This window comes from Mirounga leonina, unplaced genomic scaffold (assembly GCF_011800145.1).
Source record: "Mirounga leonina isolate KUSES-001 unplaced genomic scaffold, KU_Mleo_1.0 Mir_53, whole genome shotgun sequence".
Lineage (NCBI taxonomy): Eukaryota > Metazoa > Chordata > Mammalia > Carnivora > Phocidae > Mirounga > Mirounga leonina.
The window spans coordinates 810,834-822,386 of record NW_023270807.1 but is presented as its reverse complement, the minus strand read 5'-3'; the positions used below and the strand labels follow the sequence as shown (position 1 = coordinate 822,386).

At 42.4% G+C, this 11,553-nt stretch overlaps 1 protein-coding gene across 1 annotated transcript; it reads left to right on the top strand.

Annotated features, from left to right (window-relative positions):
* The first annotated feature begins 5,749 nt into the window (after positions 1 to 5,749).
* On the top strand, positions 5,750 to 11,221 carry SMIM40 (small integral membrane protein 40). The gene is made up of 2 exons (XM_034990347.1): positions 5,750 to 6,103; positions 10,914 to 11,221. Exon 1 carries the CDS (start codon positions 5,825 to 5,827, stop codon positions 5,993 to 5,995), a length of 171 nt encoding a protein of 56 aa, XP_034846238.1. The 5' UTR covers positions 5,750 to 5,824; the 3' UTR covers positions 5,996 to 6,103; positions 10,914 to 11,221.
* Positions 11,222 to 11,553: the final 332 nt, after the last annotated feature.

The following is an 11,553-nucleotide window of genomic DNA, read 5'->3' as shown; positions in this document are numbered from 1 at the left end:
CTTCAGCCCATTTCTTGACTAGATTTTTTGTTTTTTGGGTGTTGAGTTTGATAAGTTCTTTACAGTTTTTGGATACTATCCTTTATCAGATGTGTCACTTGCAAATATCTTCTCTCATTCCGTAGGATGACTTTTAGCTTTGCTGATTATTTCCTTCATTGTGCAGAAGCTTTTTATCTTGATGAAGTTCCAATAGTTCATTTTTGCTTTTGCAGTGACATGTCTAGTAAGAAGTTGCTTGAGCCGAGGTCAAAGAGGTTACTGCCTGTGTTCTCCTCTAGGATTTTGATGGTTTCCTGTCTCACATTTAGGTCTTTCATCCATTTTGAATTTATTTTTGTGTATGGTGTAAGAAAGTGGTCCAGTTTCATTCTTCTGCATGTGGCTGTCCAATTTTCCCAACACATTTGTTAAAGAGGCTGTCATTTTCCATCGGATATTCTTTCCTGCTTTGTTGAAGATTAGTTGACCATATAGTTGTGGGTTCATTTCCGGGTTTTCTATTCTGTTCCATTGATCTCTGTGTCTATTTTTGTGCCAGTACCAGCATTTTATACTTCAGTTTGAATAGATGATTTAAACATTAGAAAAATAATATTTGAAAGCATGAGTATAATTTTAATCTTACATTAATTTTACATCTGTATGCAAATATATTCAAGTAATGTAAAATTTGAATATGGTTGCATTTAACTTTTAAATTCTTTAACCCATTGCCATCAATAGAACACAGATTATGTGAAAATCTTGATTATAACAACATAGTGACTTTGCTAAAATAAAGATAAATAAAATTCACTTTATTTATTTTAAGGATATTATTTATTTTTTTTAAAGACTTTATTTCTTTATTTGACAGAGAGAGACAGAGCGAGAGAGGGAACACAAGTGAGGGAGAGGGAGAATAAGGCTTCCCGCTGAGCAGGGAGCCCGATGTGGGCCTTGATCCTGGGACCCCGGGATCATGACCTGAGCTGAAGGCAGATGCTTAACGACTTAGCTACCCAGGCGCCCCAGGATTTTATTTATTTATTTGAGAGAGAGTGAGAGTGAGTGAGAGAGCTCAAGCAGGATGAGCAGCAGAAGGAAAGGGAGAAGGAGGGAGATCATGACCTGAGCCGAAGGCAGACGCTTAACTGACTGAGCCACCCAGGTGCCCCTAAAATTCATTTTATAACATATATATTTTAGGGGTGCCTGCGTGGCTCAGTCAGCTGAGTGCCCGACCCTTGGTTTCAGCTCGGGTCATGATCTCAGGGTCGTGAGATAAAGCCCTGTATTGGGCTCTGGGCTCAGTTGCGAGTCTGCTTGAGATTCCCTCTCTCCCTCTCCCTCTGCCCCTCCCCTGATCTCTCTCTCTAAAATAAATAAAAATTTTAAAAAACAACATACTAATCTGTAAATAATGCATATCTTTATTACTCATCTGACCATATCTGATCCACCAATAGAATACCTAGATACATGTGATAATAATTAAATGTAGTCATTTTGATGTTTTTCTAATTGTGTTGTTTTATACATTTTTTAAAAAATTTTGTTATGAGGGTAGATTTGTCAAGGTATGAGTAAAGAACATTCTTAACAATCCATTAGCCTGATTAATGGCTTTTTAAAATTTAGACCTATGATATGTAAGCCTCTATTTTTACTCTTGCATTGGGACCCTGCAAATGTCTACACCTTCTTTTCTCTCCCTGGTGAATCAACTCCCTGGTGCTCAGCTGATTGTTACTTCCTAGTTCACTGAAAAACAGAAGCAACAGAAGAAAACTTTCTCCACTTCCCACTACATCTCCCTACCTACCTACATTTCTGCCCTTAGATTCTGTCTTCCCTCCAGGCACCAAATCTAAGTGTCTATCCAAGTCCACCTCCTCTACTCGTGCACTGAAACCCAGGCCCTCTCATTCAAGGATACCACTCCTACCACTCCTACAATTACGACTTTACCCCCTTGTCTCCCTCTCTTACTTAGTCATTCCTATGAGCATATAAAAACACTAGAATATACCCATTAAAAAATCCTTCCTCTTGATTCCACATCTCCTTCTACATTATGCTGTATTTCTTTCCTTCCCTTTAGGGCAACATTCTTTGAAAGAACTGGCTGTGCTCTTGTTCTCCTCTTACTCACCTACCACTCTCTCTTGAACTCTCTCCACTTCTTCCATCAAGAGGAGGATTTATGAGATCTATATCTCCTCCCTATAAATCTGAACAGGTTTGTGACTCTCTTGTAACCAATAAAATGCAATGAAGCCATGCTGTCTGATTTCTGAGGCTAGCTCTAAAAAGTGATGCACCTTCTGCCCTTTTCACTGCAACACTTGCTTTCAGAGCCATGAGGGCCATGTAAGAATTCTAACTACCCCAATGTTACCATGCTGTAAAGAAGCCCAAGCTACATGGAGAGGACTTGTGTAGGTATTCCGGCCAACAGCTCCAGCAGAGATACAGCTGACAGCTAACATCAACTACCAGAAGATGTCTCCAGATGATTCCACCTCAGTAGTTAATTCACCCCCAGTCTTCCCAGCTGAGGATCCAGACATCACCAAAGACAATCTGTCCTTACTGTATCTTTTCTGAATTCCTGACAGCATTCCACAAGCATAATAAAATGGTTGTTTTATACCACTAAGTTTTGGGTATTTTAGGCGGCAATAGTAACTGGGACAGTGTGTGTGTGTGTGTGTGTACATATATATGTTCATATATTTCCTTGCTTGGTTTGTGGACAGGGCCTAGAAACAATGGCATCTCTGTAGCAGTAAGGACATCTAGCACCTAGATCTTGGTTTCCAAGTGCCATCCTGTTAGAAGAAGCCAGAAGAAGACATGGTTGATTCCTAGGCTGAGGCAGGAAAAGTACAAATTGAAAGCATGGACAACCTTTTGCAGAGAAAGTAAGGAAGTGCTCAAATAATGTTAAGGAGATTTCAGAAGGACAAGGGATCCAGCTTGAAGGGCTATTTCATTTGCCAAATTTGGGGTAATTTGTGCATCAAAATAATAATGATAGTAACCTATTATAATTCATTAAGTAAAATAGAAGTCCACAGGTTCAGACAATAAATATGATAGTAATGGATTACAGTTTATTGAGTAAGATAGGAATCTATGAGTCCATAGGATATCAATGGATGAATAAATGAGGAAGAAGGGAATGCTCTCTTTTATAGCAGATTGTTGACTAAAAGTTGAAGAAGAAATGATGGAATTAAAAATCGGTTTTTAATAAACATTATCATGGCAGTTATTCTAATGGGGGCTATCAATGGATGCTAAGGCAGATAGATGGAGATCTGATGATGTAGCAGATACTTAGGAATTACAAAGAGACAAGTGGTGAGTTTATGGAGGAGAAACCTGCCAAACTGGGTTGGTAATACAGGGGTAAGAAGGGCTCACCTCCTGCACTTCCTGATGTGATACACTGAAAAGGACAAAACATTATTTTTCTCCTGCCTTTATGTGCCATTTGGGTTGAAGGACATCTTGCAGAAATGAAAAGCCTGTGCTCTTTACTTTTTTTTACGATTTTATTTATTTACTTGAGAGAGAGCTATCAGAAGCGGGGCGCGGGGGAGGTGGGGAGAAGCAGAGGGAGAGGGAGGGGAAAGAATCTCAAGCAGATGCCATGTTGAGCATTGAGCCCAATACGGGGCTTGATCTCATGACCCTCATATGACCCTGAGATCAAGACTTGGGCCGAAATCAAGAGTTGGATGCTTAACAGACTGAGCCACCCAGGTGCCCCTGGGTACTAGAGTTCTTGATACTTTCCTGTAAACTTGAAATTGTTTCAAAATTTTTTTAAAAATCCCATGAATAGGGCGCCTGGGTGGCTCAGATGGTTAAGCGTTTGCCTTCGGCTCAGGTCATGATCCCAGGGTCCTGGGATCGAGTCCCGCATCAGGCTCTCTGCTCCTTGGGAGCCTGCATCTCCCTCTGCCTCTCTCTCTCTCTGTCTCTCATGAATAAATAAATAAAAATCTTTAAAAAAAATTAAAAATCCCATGAATAGACATTACAGAAGACCTTGGTGCTGAACCTGTCATGTGGAAGGAAAGATAAAAGTGTTTGTATAGCCTTACTGTAAACTTGACTGAGACATAAGTGAGGGTATCAGAAATTAATACATTATATTAACATAGCACTTCACAATGTACAAAAAATGAAAATAAACAAAAAAAGCTCCTTATGTCATTTGCCCCTTATAACAATTCTGTGAGGCAAGAGATTTATCAATTTTATAAAAAAAAAAAAACAACTGAAGGAAGTTCAGGTGACTTCCCCAAGGTCACACTCACAGACAAAAGATAAACTGAGGCATATTAAAAATTTTAGGCATTTATTTGAAGAAAAACAGATTGGAATGGGGCAGCACCAAACCAGAAGTGCTTAGTCATGCTCTGTAGACAGGAGCCAGGGGAAAGACTTACACAGATCCAGTGCAGAAGTGAAGAACGGCAATTATTTGGCCGGCTATATAGCTTAAAGCCTAGTTGGCTGTGACTGTCCTAAACGTTTTGATTTCCTAACCTTGAAGAATTTACAGATTTAGATTTTGATTTGCTAACATAGGCCACCACGCCATCAGCGCCACCTCAGTCTAATGGCCTCTTTGTTCAATTAATTTAACACATGTGCTCACTTGGGCAGCACGCACACTAAACAAGAATTTAACACACCTCATAAGTAATTAGTTTGACCCCATAGAGTTTTTTTGACTCTTAATGCAACCCTCCTGTGGCAACAGCAAACAATAACATAAGTTGACTGTAAACAAAATTGTGACGACTTGTGTACCTTTTTGGGAGTGAACAAAGTCTTCCTATTAAGGTAGGTAAGAGACCCTAAAGGCTCCAGGTATGAGGTCCACTACCACACACTGCTTCCCCGGCTAGCTACTCTATCCCCCACTGCCCCACTTATCCCAGGGGGTCCTCAGGGACATGGGCTTCAATTTCTGTCATGGACCTTCCAGGCCGTGCCTGGGGAACAGGGCCAAGAAATGGCCTTCAACGCTTGCCTCGACGACAACCTCCTGGACGACATTCCCAGCCAACAACTCTTTCTCAGGACCGCTCACTCTCCTTCATTATTGCCCCAACACTTAAGTCCCAATTACTCACTCTGGCCCCGCTGACCAATCACGATCTTTCTCTTTTTATAGACCTTCCCTTGGGCTCCTGCGGGTGCGATTATAGCTGTCCTGTGGAACGCAGGGCCCGGAAATTAGGAAGAGAGCGGTGTGGCTTTCGCCATCGCATGCTCAGCGGCCCGCAGACTTGGGGGAGAAGTAGTCCTGTGCAGCCTCCAGCCCGCCACTGCCCTTTCCCACCCACCTGGGTTAGGAGAGCCCTTCCCTTAGGCCTTTTCTCACCACCCACTGTAAAGCTGGAATGGGCTGACAGTGGCTCAACCGTAGCGTACTAGCTAGCTCCGCTTGCTCACTCTCTATCTGTAGGGCCCCAAGACGTCGGGCCCTGAGCCCAGAGACCTAGAATGACTTCAGCAGTTCCAGCTTGCCTGTCTCTGTGTTGGGCCTTCAGTTGCCAGGTCCCAGTTATAGTAAAGGCGGACGGACTTTATGAATCATCTAGTCCAGACCATTCACATTGCACTCCATGATTATATGATTGTTTCAAAGGCTCAGAGGCTCTTCTCTCCTTTCTCTCTCTTTGGTGGGGGAATTAGGGTCAAGCCCGACAGGTGCAGGGCTTGCTGCTGCCATGCCCCTTAATCCTGGTGTCGCTGAGCAAGGGCTTCCCTCCCAGCCTCCCTGATCCAGTCAGCTGTCAGACTATGATTAAGTATGGCGGATGAGGAGGCTGATGTGGCTGAGGAGGCTGTGTTCCTGGCACTTGCCCAGGGTCCCTGTCCTCCGAGGAGTCCCCTGCGCTGGGCGTTAGACAAGGCCTTCATTATCTTCCTGGCCCTCACCCTCACACTCCTGACACTGGAGGCTGTTCGTCCGCTGCTGTGACTGCTGCCATGAACAGAGTTTGGGGACCGGCCCCTGAGAACACCTTAGAAGGAGGAGCTGGAATTGCGACCACCTTTCCCATGAACATTCTCTTCCCCTGCTACAGAGGTGAGAGGGGAGGAAAACCGGACTGTTGGGGGCTATGGAGGGGACACTGGGAGAGCTCAGAGCCGCTGTCTTAAATTTTTTGCACCTACACTCCGGAAAATCATTTTGAAAAAGTTTGTACTTCTCACATATTTGTAAGTAACCATCTAAAATTTTTCATTATAAACTAAAATTGTTTCAAGGATGTAATTTCTGGCATATTGAAAACATTCACATTTAAAAATAAAACGGATCACCCTTTGAACGTCCAGAGTGACTTGATACTCACCACTACCCATTTAAAAATAGATAAACTAGCTCCTAACAATTGGGATTATTCCTTTCCTTCTTTCATGACTCTCTTTTCTCCTTGAACACCTATTACCAGTCCACTTCCCCAAAGACAATTTTAGGCTTTTATACTTGAAAATCTTTTATTGACCAATCTATCATACTTCCCTGCATATGCATATATTTTAATTGAGATGAAAAGTATTTTTCTTTCTTGTGACCATAGACCGAAAAGGTTTTTAAAAAATTTCTTCTGTGCTATCATTATAATTATTATGAGAACAGAACTGATTAAATGGCAAAGATTGCACACATTTTTAAACATGGTTAAAAATTAAAAGTACATTTTTAACGAGATAGGAGAGGGGGTGTTTATGGTACCTTGATGAAAGAAATAGGCTATGTGTGTGTGTGTGTGTGTGTGTTTTTAAGGTTTTATTTATTTATTTGAGAGAGTCAGAGGGAAAGTACGAGGCTATTTGTTTGTTTTTTATTTATTTATTTGAGAGGGAGTGAGAGGGAAAGTAAGACCTGGGGGAAGGGGCAGAGGGAAAGGAAGTGGGAGAAGCAGACTTCTCACTGAGCAGGGAGCCTGGATCGTGACCTGAGTCAAAGACAGGCCCTTACTGACTGAGCCACTCAGGCGCCCCACTATGTGTTTCTTTATTTAAGACAAGGTAAGATTTCATGATTGACAACCACAGCCATACCTCGGAGATTTGCAGGTTCAGTTCCAGACACCACAACAAAGCAAATACCGAAATAAAACAAGTCAAAGGAACTTTTTTGGTTTCCCAGTGCTTATAAATGTTTACACTATAGTCTATTAAGTGTGCAATAGCATTATGTCTAAAAAAAAACCAATGTACATACCTTTATTTAAAAATACTTTATTGTGGGGCACCTGCATGGCTCAGTCGGTTAAGCATTCGACTCTTGATTTCTATTTAGGTCATGATCTCAGGGTCATGAAATAGAGCCCCACATTGGGCTCTGTGCTGCGTGTGGAGACTGCTTGGCATTCTCTCTCCCCCTCTCCCTTTGCCCCTCCCCACCCAGTCACACACACACACACACACACACACTTTCTCAAAAAATAAAGAATAAAATAAAAATACTTTATTGCTAAAAGATGCCAAGCATCATCTGAGCTTTCAGGGAGTTTTAATCTTTTTGCTGGTGAAGGGTATTTCCTAGATGCTGATGGCTGCTGACTGATCAGGGTGGTGGTTGCTGAAGTTTGGGATGCCTGTGCCAATTTCTTAAAATAAGACAACAAGGAGGTTTGCCGCATCAATTGACTGTTACTTTCACAAATGACTTTTCTGTAGTTTGCGATGCTGTTTGATAGCATTTTACCCACAGAACTTTCAAAATTAGTCAGTCCTCTCAAACCCTGCTGTTGACTTATCAACTAAGTTTATGTAATATTCTAAATCCTTTGTTGTTGGGCACCTGGGTGGCTCAGTTGGTTAAGTGTCTGCCTTTGGCTCAGGTCATGATCCTGGAGTTCCAGGATGCGAGTCCCACATCGGGCTCCCTGCTCAGCGGGGAGTCTGCTTCTCCCTCTGACCCTACCCCTCTTGTGCTCTCTCTCATTCTCTCTCTCCCCAAATAAATAAATAAAATCTTAAAAAAAAAAATCCTGTTGTCATTTGAATAATCTTTTTTTTTTTTAAAGATTTTATTTATTTATTTGAAAGAGAGAGAATGAGAGACAGAGAGCATGAGAAGGAGGAAGGTCAGAGGGAGAAGCAGACTCCCCGCCGAGCAGGGAGCCCGATGCGGGACTCGATCCCGGGACTCCAGGATCATGACCTGAGCCGAAGGCAGTCGCTTAACCATCTGAGCCACCCAGGCGCCCCGTCATTTGAATAATCTTAATAGCATCTTCACCAAGAGATTTCATCTCAAGAAAACAATTTTTTTTTGCTCACCCATAAGAAGAAGCTCCTCATCTGTTGAAGTTTAATCTTGAGATTGCAGTTAGTTCAGTCCCATCTTGAGGTTCCACTTCTGATTCTAGTTCTCCAGCCATTTCTACAACATCTGTGATTACTTCCTCCACTGACATCTTGAACCCCTCAAAGTTATCCATGAAAGTTGGAATCAGCTTCTTCAAAACTCTTATTAATGTTGATATTTTGACCTTGTCCTATGAATCACGAATGTTCTTAATGGCATCTACGTTGATGAATCCTTTCAAGGTTTTCAATTTACTTCCCCCAGATCCATTAGAAGAATCACTATGTATGCCAGCGACAGCCTTATGATACGTATTCTGAAATAATAAGACTTAAATGTCAGAATTACTCCTTGATCCATGGTCTGCAGAATGGATGCTGTGTTTAGCAGGCATGAAAACAATATTAATCTCATTGTACATCTTCATCAGAGCTCTTGGATGACCAAGTGCATTTTCAATGAGCAGTAACAGAAAGGAATCTTTCTTTCTGAGCAGGACAACTTAATAGTAAACTACATTGTCAAGAGATGTGCTGTCATCCAGCACATCTTTGTTGTTATTTATAGAGCATAGGCAGAGTAGATTTAGCAAAATTCTTAAGGCCTCTAGGATTTTTGGAATGGTAAGTGAGCAATGGCTTTAACTTAATGTCCCCAGCTGCATTAGCCCTTAACAAGAGAGTAAGCCTATCATTTGAGGCTTTGAGGCCAGGCACTGACTTCTCTCTAGCTATGAAAGTCCTAGATAGTATCTTCTTCCAATATAGACTGTTTCATCTACACTGAAAATCTGTTGTTTAGTGTAGTCACTTTCCTTAATTATCTCAGCTAGATCTTCTAGATAACTTGCTATATCTTCTACATCAGCACCTGCTGTTTCACCTTGCACTTTTATGTTATAAAGATGGCTTCTTTCTTTATACCTCATGAATCAACCACTGTAAGTCTCAAAATTTTCTTCTGAAGCTTCCTCACCTCTCTCAGCCTTCACAGAATTAAAGACAGTTAGGGTCTCTGAGAGTTTGGCTGTGGCTTAAGGGAATGTTGTGGCTGGTTTGATCTTCTATCCAGACCACTCAAGCTTCCTCCATATCAACAATAAGGTTGTTTTTCTTAACATTCATGTATTCATTGGAGAGGCACTTTTAATTTCCTTCAAGAACTTTTCCTTTGGGGGCGCCTGGGTGGCTCAGTCGGTTAAGCGACTGCCTTCGGTTCAGGTCATGATCCTGGAGTCCTAGGATCGAGTCCCACATCGGGCTCCTAGCTCAGCGGCGAGCCTGCTTCTCCCTCTGACCCTCCCCCCTCTCATGCTCTCTCTATCTCATTCTCTCTCTCAAATAAATAAATAAAATCTTTTTTTTAAAAAAAAGAACTTTTCCTTTGCATTCACAGTCTGACTGCTTGGCACGAGAGGCCTAGCTTTCAGCCTATCTCAGCTTTCACCATGCCTTCCTCACTAAGTTTAATCATTTCTAGCTTTTGATTTAAAGCGAGAGACAGGTGACCCTTCCTTTCACTTGAACACTTAGAGGCCATTGTAGTTATTAATTGGCCTAATTTCAATATTGTTGTGTCTCAGGGAATAAGTGAGGCTGAGGAGAGGGAGAGAGATGGGGGAACAGCTGGTTGGTGGAACAATAAGAACACACAATATTTATTAAGTTCACTGTCTTATATGGGTGTCATTTGTGGTATCCCAAAACAGTGACAATAATAACATCAAAAACCACTGATCACAGATCACCATAACAAATATAAAAATAATGTAAAAATCTGAAATATTGCAATACTTACCAAAACGTGACACAGAGACACAAAATGAGCAAATGCCGTTAGAAAAATAGTGCCAATAGGGGCACCTGGCTGGCTTAGTCCCTAGAGCACACAACTTTTGATCTTGGGGGTTGTAAGTTTGAGCCCCACGTTGGATGTAGAGATTACTTAAAAATATTTTTAAAAAAAAAAAAAGAGAAATGCTGCTGAAAGATTTGCTCAATGCAAACCTTCAATTTATGTAAAAAAAAAAAAAAGCCCACAATATCTGTGAAGCACAATAAAATGAGGTACATCTGCGTACTTTTTTTTTTTTTTAAGAAGGAGAAAGTCTATTATAAAAGGAGACGGGAAGAAGGAGAACCCCTACTGCAGGCATTTACTCAGTAAGACCAATTTTGCGAAAGTTGAGCATCTGGAAATTAAATTCCTCTATCTCCTAAGTCTGAGTACTCTCTTGGAGAGTTTTCATGTTCCCTAATTTGAAGACTATAGGTTTAGACACGGTGTGGGATTCTTTAATGGCAGGGTGGGTTTGAGGTTCTGGTACTCTGAGGGCTTAGGGATATAAGGACCTCTGCGGTCCTAGAAAGTGGCAAGATGCTCACCAATTGTGGAATGTGAAAGTTTGCAGGAGACGGGAATCTCCGTGTTAACCGGTCTGACTTCCCCATAAGCTCATATTTGGACCCAGCCTGGCCTCCACTAGTCCTTCCGGCCTTCCTGTAGTTGGGTGAGATGGGGGTGCGGGCGAGGCGGGCGTCAAAATCAGTTTCTTGTCTGTTCGTTCTTTCCTCAGCTCTCCCAGAGGAAGAGGAGACGAGTCGACACCCAAGGTATTTTACAAGTGTCATTTCATCTGACAGCCCTCACAGCGGCAATTTGCACAGATTCTCCTCAAAGCTCCCGCCCCATATCGCCGTCCTAAGTCTCTGGAGCTCCTGGACAAAGCACGGCCTCCAGGTCATCACTGCCCGCACGTCGGGGACCCCCTCCAGAAAAGAACGGACAGCCACCTAGGTCCCACCTGCTTGGTCATTAGTTCCGCGGAGGCGTTTAAAGAGAAATCAATAAGAATAGCAACAATAATAACACATTTGTATAGCGCATTGTGCTATTTGTATTTATGTGTTATGATTTCACGCTTGGGAGCTGTAGGCACCTGGAAGTAGAAGTAGCTGCTGGACAGCGGCAAGGGAGCGCGCAGCCAGCAGAAGGGAAGGGGCAGGCGCAGTAGATTAAGCCATGGAAAGGGTACCTGGCAGGTAGGAAAGCAGCGCCGGAAGGCTGGTCAATGGCCCAGCGGAAGGAAGAGGGTTTTTTTTTTTTTTTTCCCTCTAAAGAGACTCTCGCTCTTCCCTGCACCCCTGCGCAGTCTTGGAGGGCCCAATTCCTTAGCTGTCCTGTTCCGTTCCCCCTCCCTTACTTGGAAAGGTGGC